The sequence below is a fragment of the Squalius cephalus genome (assembly GCF_949319135.1).
Source record: "Squalius cephalus genome assembly, chromosome: 9".
NCBI lineage: Eukaryota > Metazoa > Chordata > Actinopteri > Cypriniformes > Leuciscidae > Squalius > Squalius cephalus.
The window spans coordinates 16,232,915-16,258,452 of record NC_137130.1 but is presented as its reverse complement, the minus strand read 5'-3'; the positions used below and the strand labels follow the sequence as shown (position 1 = coordinate 16,258,452).

The 25,538-nt window shown below is 36.5% G+C and overlaps 1 protein-coding gene across 2 annotated transcripts in view; it reads right to left on the bottom strand.

Moving 5' to 3' along the window:
* ptpn4a (protein tyrosine phosphatase non-receptor type 4a) overlaps positions 1 to 25,538 on the bottom strand; it is a 50,533-nt gene that overhangs the window by 23,981 nt on the left and 1,014 nt on the right. For both annotated transcript variants that reach the window (XM_079882452.1, XM_079882453.1), the window contains exons 2-3: positions 7,389 to 7,543; positions 369 to 476 (exon numbers count right to left, since the gene is read on the bottom strand). In XM_079882452.1, coding sequence (XP_079738578.1) covers positions 369 to 476; positions 7,389 to 7,526 — 246 coding nt within the window. In that variant the 5' untranslated portion in view covers positions 7,527 to 7,543. The remainder of the gene's footprint in view (positions 1 to 368; positions 477 to 7,388; positions 7,544 to 25,538) is intronic.

Genomic DNA, 25,538 nt, shown 5'->3' with positions numbered 1-25,538 from the left:
TACAGAATAACATTTACAGAAAGATTTTAGGAGGACATTCGCTCATGTTTTTGTGATGTTTAAGATGTGATTTACTCATTAACACATTTTTCCCATAAAGAAACAAATGGCACTTTTGAAACTCATATTAGATGAAGAATCCAGTCATATCAGTAGTCTAATATTCTGCTAATACTGAATATTGAGTTGGGCCACCCGAAAGGGAGAGATGCTTAATAGGATCTTTAAACCTGAACCGTTGTCCTACATTCCTAAATGTGAAACTATATCAGGAATACTGGCCATTCACACAGTTGTGAAGCGAAACCCTTGTGAATCCCAGACTGGCTGGACTCTGGCACATCATTGAGCTTGACCTTTGAACTCACCGGGCTATCAGAGGGGTCGTCGGCCAGGTGCAACCCAAAATAGTCTCTCTCGGTCAGCTCCAGGTGCTTGAAGACAGCGTCCAGTAGGATCTCTCCTTGATCGTGCTTCTATATAGTATGCACACACACAGAGATAGAGGGAAAAATGCAAGTTTTAAGAATACATTTGAATTTAAGAATAATTTGTATTATTTTATATTAAATATTTGAATTTGAACCATTTAATTGTATTAAATACAATCATCATCTTCAGAATTATACTGTCTACAAATATTATTATACAATAACATTACTATCCTGATTTCTTAATTTTTTAATTTGGCATACATATTTGAAAACAGGACCTAGAGGAACGTAGAGCATAAAATAGTAAGTGTGGAAGCGAACTAAAAGCAAAATGGGATCAGAGCCTCATTAAACTTTGCATTTGTCACAACAATCATGTGCATCTTTTTGGCTGACATCAGCAGCAAAGTAAAACCGGAAGTATACCCATATTTCCAGTAAATTCCAAGCCACTTGGGTGGTTGGAAACAGTCAGACGTAATAAGCCATTTTTATTGGCTGTCAGATCTGTTACAGCATCCTGATAGCAAAGCTGAGGCATTAGCAGCACTTTTATTTCCCGTTTTATCCATTTAAATGGTCCTGGAAATACCAAGACAGCATATTCTGAACACGTGCCTTCTGAGAAACACAGACAGACAGTTCAAACCACATCCACGCTGTGTTGCTCAATAAACAAAATATGGCAACCGTCACATCAGCAGAACGAATGACAGGCCAGCCGAGAGAATATGGACAATCTAACACCTCTGCAGAGCTACAAAACGTGCAAGAAAATACAGAAATATGGAGCGCAAAATAGAATTTACATATTGACGTCACATGGAAAAATTTAAAATGAAACAAAATTATACATATAAAAGATCTTCAAGCTACAGATCATACATTTTGTACACACTCCATAAAACACACCAGACAAACTATATGTTGTTATTGTTTTTTAGACAGGTTACATGCCTTTAGTCACATCATATTTATTAAGTGACTCAAGAGCATTCATACGTCTTTTATATCAGCATGAGAGCCGACATAAATAACAAAAAGTCAAGTCACATCACCTATATTTATACACTGCTTTATACAATACAGATTGTTTCAAAGCAGCTTCACAGCAGGTGAAGTAACAAATAGGTCACAAATAGGTCTTACAGCCTCTGTATACCTTAAAAAATAAACCATGGGAAAATTTTACGTATACCCAAAACAGGAAGTGTTTATATGGGCTTTGATTCTTCTAAAAGTTTTTTTTTTTTTTAGGATGTAGATATGAACAAAGTTCCCGGATTTTTGGAACCTTGTGTTTCCTTCCCCTGCCCTCAGCACTTTTGTGTAGATTTACAAACTAAATAAAAGTGTCTGAGAGGAGACTTGCTGTGGTTTCAGACCTCGTGGCTATTCGAGTGTGCGTTTTCAACAGAAGTCTAAAGTAACGGTAAGAACTGGAAATGGGATCCAAGTGCGGTATTTACAATGAATGTGTGTCAATTGTAAGAAAATGTTGGGGTTCAAACGGACTAAATGACTGTAAAAGTCTGGCATATGTCACCAGAGAGAAATAGTTTTACCAGAAGATCAAGTTGTTGGCATTTTGATTAATCTTAATAAAGTCAACAAAAAAAAAAGTAAAAAAAAATTGTGACATGCACAGATAAATTGTTCACAATAATAATAACATACATTTAGAAAATACTGTAAATTTATATTTAATGCTGACTTTAAAGGAGAAAAGGAGAGGAGTGCGGTATGACAAAAATGCCAACAGACTTGCGCCAGCTTGTCCAGATATCGGAGGTCTTCAGGAAGCCTGTGAGTGTTTTGAAGACAGTCAGTCCAAAGGAACAGGCAGCAAAAAGCTTTGAGTACTGTGTTTTGATACTGAGGGAAGATTGGCACTGCACAGGAGGCCCACAAAGTATTTGGACACACTTAAGCCACAATTATAGCCAGCATGAAATTGATTTCTCAATGCACGTTCCTGGGGTTATTGGGCAAGATTCATTAGAGCATGTTGTTTTGAAGGAAAAAAGTAATTGTCAGAAAAGTTTCATCAAAATAGCTCAGCTTCTGAAACAAATGTCCTTCTAAGCTAATGTCACTAAGGCCAATTGTGATGTTAAATGTGTCCAGAACTAAACAAGGATGGCCCGCTAATCCAGGCCAGAGCCAGAATGAGAGAGTTTCGGTCCAGCTGATGGAACCATCATTGGCCCTATTGGGCCGCTACATTTTACATACTGTGCTCAAAAAGCTGGCACTCAGACAGCATGCGATGCCAAATTCAATTCTCTTTCGTGGCTTATTGCACTTGAATGCTCAAATACACACAAAATTGTCAAAATGTCCATCTTGGTGAGTATATTTTTGGTCATCATCATCAATATCAATATTTTTAATATAAAATTATAATTTTTTGACAAGAATGGTTAAAAATCTAAACTACTGGTCCGACTGGGCAATTGGAACATATGCTTATTGTTAATCCCCGGTGTTGCTTCTCCTTTAAATTGTATCGCTGTTGCCATCCCTCATTGAAAATAAATGAAATCCACACATTTGAGGTACCATCCATGTCTTGCAGCAAAGGATAATGCTTAGGGTCAGGGATTTGAACAAACCCCTAACCCCAGTATGTGCAATATGATGTTACTTGCCTTCGCAAACACCACTGATAAGAAAATCAAGATCAAAGTGACAAAATCTATAAGAACCTAGACATTCACATTAAGAGAGACGCTACAAGGCAGCAATCAATTCTAATATTTACAAACTTTCGGCTACTTCTCTGCATTCCAGACGTAACATGCACCTCTACAAACACACAGATGAGACATATTTATGATGACCCCTCCGTAACATCAACAACATCAACTTCTGTAACACAAATAACAACCTTCCTGCAAATAACACCTCGCCCCCCTCCTGATTATTTGCCTCTGGTCCTCCTTCTCTCCTTCCATTAGATCCTGTGCTTCCGTTCCATGTGCGCCTTATACTCATCAAGGACTCGCTGTGTTGCCAGACTATCTACGTCATAAAGAGGTCTAGCACAAAAAAGTACAGACAAGAGAGCGAGTGTGTAAATTTGATCAATGGGGCTGTTACATGAGGACTGGCTTTCCAGGAAATGTTGGTTACAAATCAAAGAACAGCGTGACATGACAACTAAGTAAGAACGCCTTGATTCATCTAACAGATCACCAGCTGTTTAAAGTGAGTCATGTGATGTTTATAGGTTTACTGTTTATTGCTTGCTCCAATTCGAATATGGAAATACTTCCTGATTCACAGGAAATCCTTAGACAGTGTAACTGACGGGAAACCACTGGGGAAAACCTGAATAACTTTTTGTAACCCGAGCAACCTTTAATTCAATTTTGGCACAGGCTCTTATTTCAAGTCAGGACATAACAGTTCTCCGTAAGGACCCTTTTATATACAACACTTTGCACAACACTGTGGACAAGGATGAACAAACACAAGGGTTTTGCAATAAGACCAACAAATGAAAGAGCTGAGGATTTGTGCCTTTGCTTGTCGCGTGTGAGGGGTGTGTCGTGGTAGCTTTATATTCCAGGTGCAAGTATCTACATGAATCTCTGGAACCCTGAAGGCCACTCTTCATCCTGCTGGAATGTCAAGCATGCATCCTTCTATAAGCAAAATTACACACTATCCTCTAGCTAGAACATGAGCATGATGTAGAATAGATGACGCAGACTGGAAAAACTCACATAGATGACACATTTCATATTTCAAATATGCATATGATTTGGGGTTCATATAGGAAAAAAGGGAACACTTTATATTAAGTTCTATTTATAAGACCTTAAACACTGCATGATGTTCTACAGATCAGGCATTCACATACAATCATTCATTCATTCATATATGATTAATGAAGTTTGGTGGCAATTATAGCTATTTATTACACTACCATTAAAAAGTTTGGGGTTAGTAAGATTTTTTTTTTAATGTTTTTGAAATAAGTCTCTTATGCTCACCAACGCAGAATTTATTTGATTAAAAAATTCAGTAAACAATTTACAACAGTTTACAATTCTAAATAACTTTCTAATTGAATATATTTTAAAATAATTTATTCCTGTGAGGCACAACTGAATTTTAATTATTATTAGTCTTCAGTGTCACATGATCCTTCAGAAATAATTCTTATATTCTGATTGGGTGCTCATGAAACATTTCTTATTATTATAAATGTTGAAAACAGTTCAGCTACTTAATATTTTTTGTAGAAATGGTATAATACTTTTTTTTCAGGATTCTTTGATGAATAGAAAGTTCGAAAGAGCAGCACTTATTTGATGCATCCTTGCTGAATAAAATGACTAATTTCTTTTTTTAATTTTACTTAGCCCAACCATTTGAACGGTACAGTGTAAGTGATATTAACAATGTTACTAATACGGATGCTGATAATTCACTTGTTTAACCGTTAACTGACAGTTAAAGGGTTAAACAGGGTTAAACAGTTTAAAAAGTAATTTAAGTAATTTTTAAAGGAAATTTTCAAGATATTTTAAAACGTTTGATGCATGGTTAAAAAACACGCTAGACATAGAAAATTGAGTTTTTGAGAGAAAAAACAGATAAGTCACATATAAGTTTCGTATTTAAAAAAAATAAAATCAGAAATAACGTAAAATACTGGTAAATAAAGCGAAATGTTTACAAACATTATAAATGCTATGAACCTAGCTAATAAGCTACTTTAGTTCCCCTCACTCCACAACAAATCCTTTAAACTGAATGCTATTTAGAAGAAGAATGAAAAAAAAAAAGTAGCTATATGTAATGCCAAAACAAATTAATTTAAAGCGAAACTGTAACAGAAACCCCTACTGATATCACGTAGCCTACCACTCTCACATTAGGCACGAATCCAAATATTTCCATATTCACAATGTATTTGGACACTAAACTAGGCTTTGTACTTCACTTGCGTTCCAGTATCGACGCAAAATATCATCCTTCATATGTGCAAAAATGTGCTTGGCATCGCACTATTGGGGCGGTGGTCACGCTGAATGGCACAGATTGTACAATGGACTATTTAAATTGAGCTGTGTAACTTTTTATATTTGGTTAACTACTTTATTTTGATAATGAACAAGCTACAATGTCAAGTTAGCATTGCTAGAACTGATATGTTGTGTGTGTGTGCACATGAGGTCACTTAAAATATTCCATTAATGGTCATACAGAAGACATCATTAGAAACTATGGGTTAACTTTTATTTGTGTACACTCACAATAAAAACAAAACATTGTGCTTTTGTAAAATAAAGAAAACAAAGAGGATGCCGCATTCTGCCATCTCGGTCTCCTTTCCTTGAACTTTTTTTGGAGTGCTGCGGCTGCTTTTATACATAGCCTATATGATTTTATTCTGTTTTTCTTCGTTCACACAAGCATTGCAGGTGCGTGAATCCTGCGATGTGTCAATCCTCATGTTCTGTTGTTTATTCTGCTATTTGCACATGTAAAATGAAACCCCTAGAAAACAAATGTTGTTATTTTTAATGGTTCACAGACTCTTATCCATTATAATTAAATGTAATTCTAATTGAACACTTGTATGTTAAAGGTTAATGAGTTTCCCAGTAAGGGGAAAAAAACTAATTACCCTAATTACTAGTGTTTGACAAGGATATAATCGAGATTTTTGTTGGATAAAGCAAGCATCACTATTATTATTTCTCATAAATATGAATAGGGATTTGAAAAAAAACTACATGTATAAAACATCAGTGGTCTTGCACCATGTTACAGACATTAATCATGTCTCAGATTGAAGAGAGTGACTCTTGTTGTAGAGCCAAGCTATAACTTTTACAAATGACCAGACTCATCTGAGGGATGATGAAATGGATGAGAATACACAACTGACTAACATTGAAAGAGGGACACAAGCCATAAAGACCACAATATCATAGATACTTGAACGTGCATGAACACCCTACAAGGATGCATCTAGAAATGATCTATCAACTACCCAGAAGCCCCTAGGGTTACCGTGATTTTGTTCCTTGACATGTCCCTGGATCAACATCTTTTGTTGATCTTAGAACAATACTCCTGTCAAAAAACTTAGCCCTAACCATATCCCTTCCCCTAAACCTAACCCCACTGTAAACCTAATTCTGAGATCTAATTGGCTGATTGGAATGTTATTCCAAGATCAACAAGGATGTTAATACAGGAACATGCTCTACTTGTTGAAATCACATTCACCCCAGCAACCACATAGCAACACCACTCACATTTTCTTTAGAAAATGTGCATTTTCACATTTTCTTTAGAAAATGAAAATTTTCTGGGAAAACAGAAAAAAGGCTGTTGAATTCCCTTTTGCCAAATAGGTAGGAAAACACCCATAATGCACTGGGCACATTGCCATCCATGGCCACTCCCACCAGCCTTCTTGGGATTGGCTTACTAGAGTCAAATATTGCCTTGCTTTAGTAGGAAATACTTCTCGGCAAACTTTTAGTCATAATGGTGTTTAGTCATATTGTTCCTGGGTGCCTGGTTTATTCAAGAATAAACATTTAGCGGGAGAGATTTACTTTCGGTCTCTAGTAAAGGATTCAACGTATTGTAGGCAGTGGCTAAAGGCTGCAAAGAAACGTAAATATGGAAAGAACGCCAAAACGAACAATCTAAAAAACCTACATATTTGTAGTCAACATTTCAAACTGGATGACTGAATATGAATACACTGTTTTATGCCAAACGGAGGGGAAACATTTTTAAAGAAACTTCCATTTTGTCACGCCAACAATCAACAATTTCTCAGTTCAGGCAACACGGAGAACGAGTAAACATTGTTAATTTACATATACTGCCAACATCGTAACAATACAAAGTGGATTGAAAAACGTTCAAAAGTTCATGATCTGATCATAAGTAAACTGAATTATTCTCATTACTTACATTGACTTTAAAAGGCTGGACAGTGTTATCCAAAAGAAGAACGTTGCAGACCACCTCGGTGCGCTGCCTGTCACGTGCCAGCTCCGTCGCCCGGACATTGTAGGATCTGCCTGCAGGCAACCGGAAGCGTGTGGTCATTACGGTCCAACCAGAGTCTGTAACACAAAGATATCTGCTTAAGGTTGCACAATTCCAGTATAACATAACATTTGCATCAGGTTGGGTTAGTAATTAATTAATTTAAAAACAGGTATAATTATTACTATAAATATATAATTACAGCATAGACAATTTTGTACTGGTTAAACTGGATCACAGCATTTACAAGGCTGATTCAGACTCCAACTTAAATGCACACATGACAAACTGATATTGTTATGTACAGCCTACATCATGCCTAAATATATCTATTTCCTTAGGGGTTCTTACGCAGCTTTCCTGCTAAAAGTAACAGCAAATGGGGACATGGAGGATGGACTCAAAGAAGAGGTATTCACATACACAGAAATACATTTCATTGTGTTGCCTGCCGATGACATCATATCCCCGTTACACTCGATTTCTTTGATATTACTTCAACCATGGAAACACCAAATATTCTTTAATGTAATATGCGTTTTATTAGACAGGTGAGCAACTGTTTCAATACATTTATTGTCAGAAAAAAAAACATTGTTATATAGGTCAATATGGCTTGAAATCTGAATCTCTCAAGTAACATGTTTATAACAAGTAACATGAAACACTATTTTGTCAAGTGGCTAACAAAGCATAATCAGAATGTCAAAGAGCTTTATTTGTAGTAAGCATTTTCTCCACCATACAATGGCCCGGTTTCATAGACAGGGCTTAGATAAAGCCAGGATTAGGAAATATAAATAGTTTTTATAAACATGCCTTAGAGAAAAACATTACTGGTCTGCATCTTGAGAGAAAACAATGGTACTGACATATTTTAAAATATAGGGGCTTTTGCACTGGGTAGTTATTATGAACTTAGCTTTAGGAACTAGCCACCAGGGTGGTTCCCCGAGAACTAATGGTTCCCTTAGGAACATTTTCCTGGTTGAATTTGCACCGCCAGTAGGAACTCTGAAGTGACATAAGCCACGCTTATTGTTGTGACTTTAATTTTGACGGCGCAGCGGATCTTTATTTTGAAAGCGCTGAGAACGCCAGAGCCTGATCACACAATGCTCGTATTCTCCGTGTTCATTAGTTTACGATCTGTCTAACAGTCTTGTCTAATAAGTAATTAGATAGTAGAAAGTAGAAAGATACATAGACAGTAGAAAGTAATGAAAAGGTTGGTAGTTTGCCGTGTGGTTGATGTCCAGTGTTGCTATCTGAGCAGAAATACATAATCATGTTTCACTTGGTCCCCTCAAAGTTGCGTTGGATTTTTAAGAGGACCATCTGGCACTGTTTTCCATGTTTTAGAATTAAACGCCTAATTGTAGAATTACTTTCTAGAGTAAATATTTAAATATTTTTACACAGCCTTTTTAAAAATGGCGGGTGCTGGTGTTTCGCGTGCATTCGGCCAATCAGCGTACACTAACGTCACTGGTAGTTCCTATAGTGCTGGTTTCATAGACAGTAAAAGAAATGGACACAGCGACCCCATTGGATTCAACAGAGAAAAGTGAAGTCAATTAGAAGCACTCACTTCCTGATGGCTGACCGTACTGCGCAGACTCAAACTGAGCTTGACAACGTAGATGTGACGTGAGCAACCTGTCTGTCTTCTAGTAGCTGTGCCAAGATAAATCTGAATCATTCCCTTCCGAAACTTGCAGAGACGGAGAGTGTGAGTATGAGGTATCCATGAGCTAGGAGCAACTTTTGCTAAGTATTCTGATTAATTATTTTGTCATTTTGCCTCCACGTCCCCTCGATTGCCCGCGAGCTTCTCCTCCTGTCCATACGGTAATCTCACTACTGTGCGACAGAGAGTCGCCAGGTTATGACGCAATCGTTAGCCTATTTGTACAAAAACTGCTTCTACGGGGCCATAACGTAAGATACAAGGTAATGGAGCCTTTTATACATTTTCGTGTGTTTCTTTAGAAATAAATAATGGACAAATGGAGTCTTTCAACGTCTCAGATGTAAAGTTATTCGCTGTCAAAGTGACGCCAAAATGAATGGGAGTCAATGGAATGCTAACAGCAGGTGATGATCTGCTAATCAATGGCAGCCCCCGGGGAAGCTTCAGTTTTTCCTGAAAGATTACCCCCTTGGCTGGTTTAGACCCAACTCTGAAGTAAGAGCTCAATTAGTTCCTCCAAAAGTAGTTCCTAGAACTAAAATCACTCCTAGTTCCTGCGGTGAGAACACGCCAAAATCTGTACTTCCGCCAATAGTTCTAGGAACTATGAAAAGGTTCTTCCGGTGTGAAAGCCCGTTGTCAGTGCAAGTTGCTTTCAGTTAAAACAGCTCAAACATGCATTTTAGTTTAGGGCTAGGATTAAGCCTTGTCTGTAAAACCAGGGGAATATATTTTAAAATGAATGGCATTCCATTTAGCAACACAAAGTCATCCAGCTTGTATTAATATGATATGCTAATATCGATCTAGCTTACCACAATGTGCCACAGTGTAAAGTGTCATACCAGCAAGAGTAACGTTATAACATAACTTTAAAAACACTCAAATGTACTTTTAGTATGATAGTTTTGACCAAGTAAAACAGCCCTGTGTTAACCCACAATTTTAATTAGTCAAATAAAGCGACCTGTATGAGAAGTAATTCAGCACCAGCCACTATTTCATTAGAATTAGTAGGACGTTAAAAAAAGTAACTTTAATTGTAAAATAAACAACAAAATGAAAGAAAGAAACAGCAGCGGCTAGCCTGGCTCCGCCCTCTTACGTACTTTAATGACGCTGAGGTCATGCACTAGTTTGAGTTGTAGGGTTTCGTCAACGTTATTGATTGGTTATGGCAGATCCAGAGTGGCTCTGGGCAGATCCAATAGTTTTAAACTTCAACAGAGTACCCGCCTTCAAGGAAGTTAACGCTTTTCAATGGAGAGTGGCCAGACTCTCTGTACAAATGAAATGTATGAGAGTCTGTTAGGACCAGGCTAAGCAGCGGCTGACTGCGGCATATAAATATAATAAAATGTTAATAAAACTTTAATACATTAGATCACCCATGAAAATGATTCCTGCCTGAGTCCTGTTGGATAGCTTCTCATCGGCTGTAGAGGTGAAAACGACAACTCATGCCCATTCTTGGCGTCATCAAGCTACGCCTTTGTTATTGTTTTGAATAAATGACCATAGAGGCAAAACTTACATACTGTGCCTTTAAGAGATTCAATTATCAATCTTTTTCCCCTCACATTTCTCAGATTGCCTTATCTTGGGAAATCCGTTGTGCTCTATCAGGTGAATAGAACAGTAGAGCAGTTTGTGTGCAAGATCAGCGATGTGGAAGCGCTTTCACTTCAGGATTCTGACATGTCCACGGGTCATAACCAGCAGGCCATCCACAGAGACTTCTGAACCCCTCTCATGTTCATTCATAGATCTACAGTCATGTAAAGGTCACAGAGAAATATCTCTGACCTTTAAGATAGTTCACCTCACAGGGATTTCTGGGCATTCAAGCTCAAAGGTTTTTTGTGGGGAAAAAAGGGAAACACTATATAATAAAGCATTTAAATTATATATAAGCATCTAAAATAAAATAGAATACATACAATAAAACTCGATAATAATTCCTAGTTTTGAAGGGCATGTGTGCATGTCACATGAGCAAGAGAGATCAGGTAAAATGAATGCCTTATGAACTAACAACAGATGACCATCATTTAGTGAAAATGCTAGACAGTAGAACAGCATGAGGATGCATACATTTTAGCCTAACAGAACATTAAGAATGAGTGCACCTTGCATGAGTCTTGCACAGTTATAATGAAAAATGTCTGAAATAATCTTGCTGATGATAAGGTACCTCACCTGCCTGCTGCCTCTGTATTTAAAACAAATCTAGAGAGAAACTGCCCTTTGCAGACAATAAGTAATATAGGATTCTGTTGTTCACAGGTTTATTAATGATTTAATTATAGAGTATGACATTTGAATGAAGCAGCTTGCATGTGCATTGCTGGAAGTCAATAATAAAAATAAAAAAACAGGAGAGTAAAAGGGCAAAGTACTAAAGACAGATACAGTTTACAAACTCAAGACAGATTCTAAGAGCAATGTTCTCATTGTGTCATAATGCCGAACAAGCAGCTGAGGGACTTATAAAGTTGTAAACAAAAATTCACTTTAATGGTTTACTATACGGTCTTCCAAAAACATCAGCTTTAATGCATTCAAAGCACACAAACTAAAAGCCCAAAGGTCAGTAAGCATGGCAGAATCTACACAGCCCAGGTGTCCTCAGTGTAGCTCGATCCTCCTATGCAAGCTAACCTTTATATGTCTGTTCCCTCGGGGGACGTCACCTAACCACATGAGCTTCCATTACATTCAGCATAACTCGGCTCAACAGAACAAGCATTTAAGTCGCAAATTACAGCATATGAATGTGAAAAATCATTTGGCTGCACCGGTGCAAGTTTCTGACACGCAAACAAACTAATGAGGGTCTATAACATACCATCAGAATAATAATTCACCAAAACATAAAACCTATATGCAAATTATTTATACTATGATTGGCTGTTTTTCATTCCATTTTTTCATTCCCTCTGCCCATTTCATTTTTGATGGGAAATTATGTTTTGAGGTCCCTGCATTCAATTGTACAACCTCAATGCAAAAATCACTTGTCAAGTTTATTAAATAGGCTATATTACATCAGCATATGACAGTCAAATTGGACGAATACAGACATTGATGCAGATCCTGTTGTAAATAATAGTGAAAAATCACTTTATAAAACTGTTGTTCCATTATTACCCCTTAGCAGATTTTGACTCATATACAACCATTCCTTTTTAAAGAGTTCAAAAGTGAATTCATACTTTCAGTAAAATGCAACAACAACAAAAAAAAGTTTCTTGATCACCAAATCCGCCATTCAGATTCAGCAGGGACCATTTATGTAACTTAAAAATACTCAATCTATGCCATTGCCATAGAAGCATAAATAAAGACGCCTCAAAAAGTGATGTAGTTTTTGTTTCATATATGATATATTACTATATCACTTTATAATAACTTTCTTTATTTAAATTAGGGATGCACCGAAATGAAAATTCTGGTCCGAAACAGAAAATTCTGGATGCACTTGGCGGAAAACCAAAACCGAAAATAAATAATACATTAGTAATTAATTAATCAAATTTTTTTAATAATCAACATTTAAATATTGTAACTAAAACAAACATTTAAATTGCACATAAGGCACTTTTAATAACATAATTGTTTCTATTCCAGTTTGTTGGTGAAATATAAACATTCAAACCAAAAACTGTAATAACTTGTTTTCATGACAGATTTATTCAAGCATACATTAAATAGTGAAGACCTCACTAACAGGTAAACATATAATGAATTTGTAATACAGTGCATATATTTAGCAAAATGCTTCTCTCTAGTAATTTTTTCTAGCTAATGAGTTTATGGACATTGAGGTAAATGTAACGTTAAGTGACTTTGTATAGCCTACAAGCTGTTTTACTGATGTCTTTCCCCGATTGAAACACTGATTGAGTGATTACATGAGACATGATACATTTCAGTAAGTTGTAATGTATCTTTCGTCATACCTTCTGGTGTTCACCCATGTTTATTTCATGCTGTAACTAAGTAGTAAAGAGGGGATGAGATGATCGGTTCATGTGTGCTTGAAATGTATTAAACTGTACAAACAACATTTATTGTTTGAGACTTTGCTTAATATTAAAAGTAACAAAACAAAAAGCTGAAATTTTGGTGCATCCCTAATTTTATAATATCATTCACAAATATAATGAGCCAGAAGTCAAAATTTTCTGGAAATCAACCTACAAATAGCTTATTATTTAGTAGTCTCTGCACATTATACTGAAAGAGAAGTATTTTAACAAAAAAAACTTACAAAGTTCCCCTTTAAATGTTGTTTTCATTGGAGGATGTGAATACCGTAGTGGGCATGAAACAAATCATGTAAAAATCTGGTAAAATTACTGTCACTTTAACATTTATTAGAAGCTTACACCAAATTGTTTTTGTATGCGTTCTCAGTTACAAAATATTGCAAGGCATGGCAAAAGGCTACACTAACAAGCTTATTGGTTCCCCTGAGCCAAGACTCAAACATTTTTTGATTAAAGCTGCACATTCCAGTCAATTCTGCACTGCTTACAGTAGCAGGTTTAACTGCTGAGGGTTTGTCCACTCTAACGACGCTGTCAGTTTCTGGACACACGGACCCTTCATGTTTCCACTCCTGCATCCGGCCCCTCCGCCGAGACACAACTCACCAGGAACACAAAGCTACTTGAATAAAAGACGACTACCACAGCAATCAATATCCTGTAAACAAATCTGCCTCACTTCATTAGAGGGAAGAAAGCCTCCCCTGGGCTGAAGATGGTAGAAGAGTCTTGAGCACTTTAGTAATGGAGACTACAGCTGAGAAAGCGGCTAGCTCAACTCAAATGTTCTGTATTCATTATACGTCCCAAGGCGAGGCAAGTCCAGATCGATAGATGCTGTGTGTACTACACGGTCAACTTGAGCCTTGAGCCCTTTGCAGGGATGTGTTGTATGTTGGAAATCCCCATGTCAGATCTCCTTCCATTCATAGGATACATGACTCAGGAGACTCACATGTTACTCCGTCCATTAGCTTATGCACGTTGTATGCGATCTTCACTTTTTGTTCAAAATGTTGCTTTTTTTAATGAAACTTGTGTGTTGATAAAAAGAATGCATAATAAAGTTAGAATAAAATGGGGTTTTTTTGTGCTTTTTTTGTCTGTTCTTTCTTTTTATAGCATGTTCAGATATTTATATGACAAAATATTCTGGGAGCCATGAAAGTTTTGTGCAAATTATCAAAAATGCTAGCGGTGGCTGGCAACTTTTTTTAAAAACGCTGGCGGGGAAAGTGTTAAACAGTTTAAGCTAAATTAATTGTTTTTAAAGCAAGTTTTTTTATGATTTAAAAACAATTTTGTAACCAGCAAGAAACATTAAGCTACCTAAATTAATTAACACTTCTTCTACCAATATAGTTCAATAGTTAACTGTAGCCTAATTACAGTTGCTTAGCAACTTGCAACTTACAGTATAGTGAAAACTTACAGTATTCGACTAACAGTTAAAGGTATACTTCAGCCTCTTTAACACTTTATCTACTTATGATTAGTAATTCTGGTATAAATGTGGGCAATCATATAATGTTTTATGGATCCAAGGATTTCTAAACAAGCTGATTTTACAGCTTAATACTCCAATGGTTTCAAATCTGAAAGTAAAATTATATTTACTATAAGTACATTCAACTTTTATTTCATATGGAGAATTAACCTTCTCACAATATGATCTAAAAGCTCTTAGGAAGTGGTTGAATTTGCATTGCTTTGAGTATGTGGATCCAGAAATTGTTCATTTTTATATTAGAAAGTCTTAAAATGGGACCAGCAAATCTAGATCAGTCAACAAGTCAGACTCTGACCAAAACTGAAACAGGAGAATGATCACACAATGCACAGACATCATTCAGAATTACTGCTAGCAAAAGGACTCCCTCAGTCTAAAGCTTAAGGTTTAAGGTTACAGTAGCACTGTTGAACAAGGCAAAACAAATGCAAACACTCTCTCTAAAAGACATTTGCAACGATGCAGCATAATACCGCAGACACACAATACAGAATTGCAAAAGCACAGAGAAAGCTTAAAGCTTAGAATAGCCAATAACTAATAAAGGATAAAGAGTTTGGTAAATTTGCCATGCATGTTAGCTTGAGGTTGGTTTGAATCCCATTTTGGGAGAACAAACACAGACCTTTCCTCTACAGCGAATGGCCAATGGCAGCCCACATAAACAGCGCAATGTGCTGCGAGTGTGTTCTCTGGCATGTGGGGAGGGGAAGTGGGCGTACATCCTGACTCAGGTGAGTATACACACTTTCAAACTAGGTCTACGAGAGTCAGTGTGTAACCAGATACAAGCACGACCCAGTCAATCTCTGAACTTGACATTTTTGCAGCCTCTGGCTACATTTGGCACAGCAAGCACAAATGCAATGACTAGAGGAAGTAAAAAAGGAAAAGAGTGATTTTTCCAACCGCTCTGCTTCAAAAACAGTTTGAATGTGGATGAGGGAAATGAAAACAAGCTTGGACAGTATGGAATTTTAAGGGAAAGCACTTTAGGTATTAAGACTTTTAGTGTACTACAATAGCTTTTTTGTAAATGTCTTTGTTCTTATTTTTTGTAAAGTTAAAATAAACTATATTATGATTATTAATATAATTATTAATAATAAAAGAATTGGAGGAATGGATGCATAATTGAATTTTTACCTTCTGAATCATAGGCTAATCAAATCGAATAGTGAGCCAAGCAAAGATTCACACGTCAATTAAATTACCATTGCCGTGATTTAATGTTCACTTAAATTGAATCTTTAATAACACTTTTAAATAACTGTTACATGTAATCTTTAGCAAATCTCAAAATGAATATCTATTTTTTTATACTGTACATTATAATGTTGTGATGTCTACATTTACATTGGATTAAATACCTCTAAGGTATTCAAATTAATTTACACAATTTAAAAGTATTACCATTAAACGTACTGATTTTAGTTTTTAGTGTATTATTGTAAATGTATGTAGTACAGAATTTTAACATAAGCCATTTATCAGTTAATGGCCATAATATGAAAATAACTATAAAGCTTTAAATAATTATTGATTCATCTCTAGTGGGAATACTTCAAAATATCCCATTGTATTTGCATGGTTCAACAAGAATACCATGGTATTAAAATGGAAATTTGTCCAACAAGCCAAAGTACTCATTAGCCTATGTTCATTCAAACATACCGCACAGAAAATAATCTAACCTCGGCTGATGTGTCCAAGCATGCAGTGTCTGTTCTGTGAGGTTAAATAAAATTGAATATGCAGAGACAGTTACAAGTAAAGCCATTAGGTTGATATCCTCGCCAAAGAGTAAACATTATGGGCTATGTTTGTTTGAGCATCCCAATGCAGCAACACTGGAAAAATGTGAAATGTAAAGCTAAGAAGCAGTGGGCCCATCAAAACAGGTCTACTCTGAACTGCAAAGTTGTTTCCTAAGAGTTTCAGCATGTCTGGTAGTAGCATCTGAAATCAGTTTCCTACTTTCAAATTAACTACAAGTAAAGTTCATAACACTGTAATTAAAATTATTTTCCACTCACTCCAGATTTGTAAAACACCACATCAAACATCCTATATGGAAAAAGGGTCAATAAACCAACACTTAATTAACTTTTAACAGTTCGTTAAGCCCTTCCACTCAGGCCCTGTCTACACCTGGTATTAAGATGAGTTTTGGTTGATCGGATCAAGTGGACGACGCTAGAGATGTAAACAGGGTCTAAAACATTTTGAGCTTGTCCACTTTCGACCACTTCCAGAGGTAGTCGAAAACGCATTCGGACAGATTGTTTTCTTAGTGTATACGCTCATGTGGTCGAATGTGTTCAACAGCCACATAATGACCTAACGAACGCGTAAACATTATGGGAAGCGCGATAGCCAGACTGGATAAAAAACTTGTCCGGCTGAAGACCTAAGTTTGGATTGAAGACAAAAAAATAATAAATGTACCAAGCACAATGTTCTCTCACCATTCCTGATTTAGCGTTCAGCGTCGTCTTGTGGCTGCCAGAGTAGAAACGAAAGCTGCTTGTGTGTTTTTCCAGTCTCCGGTCGCGTTCTGTATGTAAATTGCACAAGCTTGTTTCGTCCATTAGATCGAAAGATCTAAAAAAGCCCTTCCATTTACTCACCCATAGACCCTCCCTTCGAAGAAATCAGGACAGATGTGGTCAAAGGTGGACGGAAGAGATGGATTAAAACACCAGGTGTAAACGGGAATATGTCTTCCTCGTCTACTTGTGATACGATCGATCAAAACACATCTTAATACCAGTTGTAATTAGGGCCTCAGTCATTAAAAAATACAGAGGGTCAGGGTCCAATATATGTTTAGTTATAGATACATAGCTTATGGTTCTTCTTATTTGAACAAATTCCTAATCTACAAGATTATTTAATTTTCTTTAATAATTTAATTTAATTTTCTAACTCATAATCTTGCAAAAGGCAGTCACTGAATAGTTATGTGCACACATCACAAGCATAATGTAAACTTCTTGTGAAAGTATTTCATGCACAAGTGGTCCAAACACAGGGAACAGGCTTGTGTAATAGATGGGATAATACAGATGTAGCCTACAGATATAGACACACTCCCGGGCGGTGGAATTTTTCCAAACGACTCTTCCTCTTTCCGTCAAAACACAAGAACTTTACTCAATGCTTAAACATCTCATTGTCTCTTTGAGATGTGTCACGAGCCTTGCATTAAAAATGGAGGGGAAAAAGGAGGTCGTCTATTTTTGTCTGTCTGAGTTTAGTTGCAGACAGGCAAAAGCCAGTGAAATGCAGTAGGGAATCTCCACAGGTTTGAACATAAATTGTATCTTCTGGGACACAAGGGACATTTTAATAATACTTATTCTGTTTTGGATGTTTCATTTCTTTTAAGGTCAAGTTCAACTTAGTGCTTTATTGTATGGTTAAGATTTTTTGGTAACACTTTAAAATAATGTTCTGTTTGTTAACATTAGTTACCTACAGTATATTAGTTAAATTAATGTCAATCTCAACATTTACTAAAATGTTATTTAAAATTAAACATGTTAATTAACATGAATATGAACATTTTTAAGTTAATACTGTTAAAAAATATACTGCTCACTGCTAGTTTAAGTATGTTAACAAATGAGACATTAGATTAGATTTTGTTGTTTTTGAAAGGATTTTCACCATCATTACTCGAGACTTCAGTCGCATGATCCTTCAGAAATCATTCTAATATGTTGATTTTGTGCTCAAGAAATATTTATTTTTATAGGATTTTTTGATAAATAGAAAGATAAAAAAAAAATTATTTAAAATGGAAATATTTTGTAACATTATGTTTTTACTGTCACTTTTGGACAATTTACTGCACCCTTGCTGAATGAAAGTATTAATTTCTTTCAAAAACAAATTCTTACTTACCTCAAACATTTAAATGGCAAGTCAAATAAGTCTCAAAATAAGAAATTGTATTTCCTGTCCGCACAGTGATAAAAAAAAAAAAAAAAAAAGGTAAAGTAAATTAAAGTAAAAAGGAAGCTCAAGTTAGCTTTTCCTTTCTATTTTGGAGCACTTACCACAAAAATGTGACACTCATTTCCTCAGGGCCGAGCGCATGTTTGGTGACAGCATGAGGAAGCAACACTGAGATTCATAATTAACAAAATCTATGATGTGGATTTGAAAGAATATGCCATTTCATCAGAAAAACTGGGAAATGGAAATTATTGAATAAATCCTTCCTCACAAAAACAACACACAGCTAACAATAACAAGTACCGTTACCCTTGTAAAACACCTTTGAGTCTGCGACAGATGGGCTGTACACACAGCAGTGATTTGCTTCTGTCATATCTGCTGAAACGCATGCGATGTGTGGCTGGTGATCCGTTTGAGTGCCACATGAGCGGTCACCGCAACACCGCTGACAGAACACTCTCTATTCATGATACCGAGGCCAGTCATTCATCTCCTACCATCTCTGACAGGAAGTTTTCATTGGAAAGAACAAGCAGAGAAAATCTGTCAAAACAAGCCTGTATTTCCTGCAGGCTCATCTCTTTATGAATCAGATCTGAGATGAATATATTTGACCTGGCAGTAGAAGGTGCAGTGCTTAGATGAACTAATGATAATTCATGATTGTCCAGTTAAATCTGATGGGTGTTTCTGTATTGCTATACCCAAATGTTTTCAGTCACTTTGACCCCTGGCGTATGTGGAGGTGCTCTAAACTTTGGTCCATTCAAAGCTCTCTTAAGATTTGCACTAAGTAACTAAGTAGGACACCAAACCCTATAATAATTTCCACAAAGAACAACAGCGCTTCAAATTATCAAGAGAGTCAGACACTGAAATTCTCAGTTGGTGGTGAAAAAAAGCCCGTTACAGTCTCCCGCAGATCCGCTGATCAGCCTTGTGTCATCTCAGAGAGCACACCATCGTTTAAAAGTTTGTGGTCAATAAGCTGGTCATGTTGTTAGTTGTTGTTTTTTTGAAAGAAATTAATACTTCACTGAAAAAAATGATTCGTTGAATTTAATTAAAAAAATGTATCGTAAGTGGTTGCACACAATTGATTTTACCTACATTTAAACAAATGCATTAAGTTGAACAAAAATTGATTAAAAAATTGATTAAAATTGATAAAATGTATACATTTTTTTTATTAGATTCAACGAATCATTTTTTTTTTTCAGTGTTTGATTCAGTAAGAAATAGGAACACTTTTATCAAAAGTGACAGTAAAGACTTCTACACTTAAAGCTAGAATGCTAAAACAGTATTTAAGGTAAATAAATGCTGTTTCCACAAAAAAATTAAGGAGTACAATAAGATAATAAGAAATGTTTCTTCAAACCAGCATTAGAAAGATTCCTGGAGGATCATATGACACGTTTTAATAATATTACCTAAATTTAAATGTGACCCTGGATCACAAAACCAGTCTTATGTTGCACGGGTATATTTGTGGCAATAGCCAACAAAACATTGTATGGGTCAAAATTATAGAATTTTCTTTTATGCCAAAAATCATTAAGATATTAAGTAAAGATCATGTTCCATGAAGATATTTAGTAAATTTCCCACCTTAAATATTAGAGATGCACCGATTGATCGGCTGGTGACCGGAATTGGCCGATTTTCACGTGATCGGCCGTAACCGGCGACCGGCCGGTCAGTCTGACAAATGCCGATTTTATGCCGGTCAAATGCACTCGGGCGCTAGCCTGGCTAACGTCAGACCACTTTCTCTTTGAGACGTGGTCTGGGAACCACATGTACATTTTCTCGTATTTGAGGCGTGGTTTACGAATGCCCAGAGCCGTTTATTGGGCGCTACGAATGTCTATCAAATGCGCCTGTACGCAGCTCATAGCCAATCATTTCAAATTATACCAGATGACGTATGTAGAGCGACAGATATTCAACGAAGAAGACGACGATGGGTCAGATTTATGTGTACACCAGAGAGTCCTGCACGGGTCCGATTTTGTAAATCCGCACCCGACCCGTTTTCCAACAGCAGCACTAATAAAAATCTGCACCGACCCGCTTAAAATAGAACCGACACCCGACTCGCACCCGAAATAAAATCAGTTTAGACTATCACATTATAGACACACTTACAAACATTTTTATTGCCAGGTCATACAGAAGTTATTACACGACCATTAACACAAGGACAACTTCAGCCGAAGCTGTCAAAAGGCCGATACATGAAGAACATGGCTAACGTTACCACACAAATCGAACAGACGCGGCTACGACACTAGGCCTATATGCCACACAATTTCGTCTAGCCTACATCTGACAATTTTGGGTTCAAACACACCCTGCACACCACACATACTTAACAGTGTTAAATATGAAAAATACCGTTCGATAGAGCTGCTTTGTTACCAGTTATCTGCGTGCTTCCTCAGGGATGAAGTTCCACATTTGCGGCTATCCAACACGAAAATGTTTGCAGCAAAGCCTTTCACAATATTTTCTTCAGATAACTCCAAATTTCTCCCACACACTAGACTTGATTTTTGATGACGTATTGTCGACAACTTTACAATCTCCACTAGCTATTCTTTTCTTCAACTCCTCAGCATCCATCTTGACGACTGCAAGCAGAACGCGCGCGCGCGGTTGTGATGCATTTTTAAAAGTGAAAGTAGCCTTGGTAACGTTATAGATCCTGGGAGGGCGTGGCGCGTCGGCACAAATAAACTGATGTGGATTTTAAATTATTTTATCAACTTGAAATACAGGCATATTTTTGTAGATGTGTTCCTAAAAATATGCATATATTTTTACGTCTGTCATGTTGGATCCATAGATAAACAAACTGCTTCGGTGTGTCGCATATACTTCGTCATCGTCTTCCTGCTCCCTCCCCGTTCTGTGATTGGTTCCCTATTTCAGGGGAAAAATTAGTCCATGGTATCCAGACTACCTTGCAGCGTGAATAAAATCGCGCTGCTCAAGGCAGTATGGGGAAACCCAGGCTACTCGGGCGCCGCATGATTAACATCGCGCAACATCAGCATCACACGTGCACACAGAGCACATGTAGAAAACCGCGTGAATTACGTCCGTTCAGACCGCAAGCGCGTATTTTTTTCGGCGTGCATGTTAATCAATATGAGTGCATTCACAACGGGAGCAGGAGCAGCGCGTGAGCGTCAAGCAGGAGCGTCGCGAGCAGTGAAGCGCGTGTTTCGGCGCCGAGTCTATTTGCTGCACTGCTCGCGCTCAATTAAAGGGAAAGCACTCTTTTGATGGAAAATAGCCTAAATAGGGTTTCACAAAAAAAGTGCCCAAAACGCACAGCATTTGCGTGTTTTAACAAGAACTGGAGTAGGCTATGTCAAAAAAGAAAACAAAGACTAATATTTATAGAAAATGTACCCATTTAAACTTGTTTTATTATTCAGTTACAAGTGATTGCAATAGGCCTGTGTGTGTGTGCTTTGAGAAATATCTTTATACTGCAAGGCTATATTTATTTTATTTTTATTTATATATTATTTTATTGCCATTCCCTGTTTTCATACAGACGTTTCGTTTGCTAAATACATATATATATATATATAATTATTGGATATTGAATGTGAAAAGGAAATGGTTCTTCCACAACACTGCACTTTAGATGTGTTTAGAATTGTAAAATGTTCTATTACAGAAATGATATAAAATAAATATTTGTGTGTGCTGTAAAGTGGTTAGAAAAAATGAAATCGGAATCGGCTAAAATCGGTATCGGCAGGTCAAACTTAATGAAAAATCGGAAATCGGAATCGGCCCAGAAAATTGTAATCGGTGCATCTCTATTAAATATAAAACATTTATTTTTGTGAATGGATGCAGCACTATCGCCAATAGAAATGAACAACTTTAAAGGCGATTTTCTCAATATTTCGATTTTTCTGTACCCTCAGATTCCAGATTTTCAATTAGTTGTATCTCGACCAAATATTGTCATATCCTAACAAACCATACATCAATGGAAAGCTTATGTATTCAGCTTTCAGAGGATGTATAAATCTCAATTTAAAAAAAATTACCCATAAGACTGGTTTTGTGGTCCAGGGTCACAAATTAATAAATGCTACTCCCATGAATTAATTAATACAACAAGAGAGCTGTGAAAAAGGAAGACCCTTCAGCTTGAAATGAAATATCAGCTCAGTCTGAGAGAGTACATGGTGTTAAGATCCCATGAAACATCTCCATAATAAGGTGCTTAACTTGGCCATGGGTTGCTCTCAGGAGGTCAGAATTTACACTGCAATGTGCTCGGTCAGGCAATGTGGTTTCCAATACTGAGATGGGCAGGTGCTGCCAGTTCCAACTGTCTGAACACCTGCCTCCTGTTACCCCCTCTTCAAAACTCCTCAATTCAGCTCCACATGGCCTTGGCTCAGGTGCACAGAAATGCCTGCCAGGGCCCTTGGTGCAGCCCTCGCGCCCCTAACAGCTGACACCCTGAAATCATCCGGACTACTCCTGCATAACATCCACTCAGCCCAACGGGATGTCATGTAAATGTTCATGACCATTCATGAAGATATTTCTATTCTCTTTTGCAAATGGGGGTAGTATATTTTTGTTTGTTCTTTACATAAATAAATACTTTTATTCAGAAAGGATGCCTTAAATTGATCACAAGTGACAGAAAAGTGACCTCTACTTAGTTACAAAATTTAGTTAGCATTCAAATTAATGCTATTATTTTTGGTTACGCTTTATTTTAAGGTGACGTAGTTACATTGTACTTACTCAAATAAGTACTGAGTAATGTTAATTACTTACTATAGAGTTAATGTTAGGGTTTGGTTTAGGGTTAGTTACTTGTAATTATGCATATTATACTGTTATTACTATAGTAAGTACATGTAGAAATGTGTAACTGTCACCTTTAAATAAAGTGTTACCTTTTTACCTTTATATTCAGCAAAGAAAAAATGTTTCACGGTTTACACGCAAACATTTTTTAATTAGAACAACTGTTTTCAACATTAATAATTAGAAGAAATGTTTCTTGAGTGCCAAATCAGCATATTAGAAAGGTTTCTGAGGGATCATGTGACACTGAACACCGGAAAAATTCAGCTTTGCCATCACAGGAATAAATTACATTTTAAATGTATTCAAATAGAAAACGGTTATTTTAAATTGTAACAATATTTCACAATTTTACTTTTTTTTACTGTATTTTCAATTAAATAAATGCAGCCTTGGTGAGCATAAGAAACTAAACATTTTATAAATGTGTGTGTATACATACATCTATACACCTGGGCAAAAAAAAAATATAAATAATGGGCCAAGCCAAAAATATTATTTAGTGGCCTTCTAATGGTTGAGGTCTCCCAGTCCGTTTGAGTTTAATGCGAAACCAAATATTCACTATATGGTTCAAATCTGGACACTGAGCAGGCCAAACATGAGCCTGATGGACTTCTTCTCAAGCTACTTCTTGGTTGTCTTTACAATTTGGGAAGCAACTTTGCCTTTGAAAGCAAGCCATTCTGCAATATTCTCCTGTACTCCAAAGCTTTAAATGAGTTTTCACAGTGAAGCAGCTCACCAATACTAGCAGCTAAAAAGGCTTCCCATACAATGACAGTCTCTTCCACCATGCTTCACTGTGGGAGAGATGCGTTTATTATTATATTCTAACCAGACGTTCGAAGACACCGCTCTGGAGCATCACCATGCAACTCGTGTTTCAGTGTCATCACTTCCCAAATTCTGCCAAAAACTTCATTCTGTCTTTGATGTTTTTCTGAGACAGAAAAAGTAGTGCATTTGCTTTAATTCTGGTAATTTCCTGACCAATAGTTTGTGGTTAAAACAATTAATAGCCTAGTGTATAGCCACTTTAGGCTTGGCCCTTCTTTTTTTTTGCCCAAGAGTGTGTGTGCATTTGTATGTATGTATGTATGTATGTATGTATATATATGAAGACTTCAGATGCAAAAGCCTCTAAGTGCCATCTGAAATTTTCTTCTAAAATTATCATTTTTATCAAACTTGTATGTTTATGTTCAGTTATTTCACTTTAATGGCATTGAAAATTACCTATTAAATGTAATTAAAGTGAAATTACTGAAACTATACAAGCTTGATAAAAATGCTAATTTTAGAAGAAAATTTCAGATGGCACTTAGAGGCTTTTGCATCTGAACTCTTCATATATATATATATATATATATATACACACACTCATGCACGCTACACACACACACACTGTCCGGCCAACAAAAAAAAGTTGCTGTTTGGATTTAAATAGGCAAATGCTTAAGAGCATATGATTGGATCATTATTGCAGTGATTATTATGTTTCTATCATGTTATCAGTTTGGCAACAGTTCTTCTAACCCTAATTGATGGAGTGTGTAGCTTTTCATTTCTTAAACAAACATTGTCGGAAGACACATCATGGCCCTATTCCATGATGACAATGTCAAGACTCATCAGGCTCAAATTGTGAAAGAATGGTTGGGAGGGAGCATGAAGAATAATTTTCACACATGAATTGGTACCTCTGAGTCCAGACCTTAAATTCCTTGAAAGACTTTGGGATATGCTGGAGTAGACCTTACAGAGTTCTGGACTCTTTTATTGTCAATACAAGATCTTGACCATGAAAATAACATCACAACATTTATTTCCATCAAGAGGTGCATTCATTTTTGGTCAAGAAGATCTTGTATATATACACACACATAAGAAGTGGATTCATGTTGATTGGGACACATTTTTCCAAATCATCTCAATGTCCCAATCACCCTGACAAATATAAACACACACACATATATCTACTCGTGCCT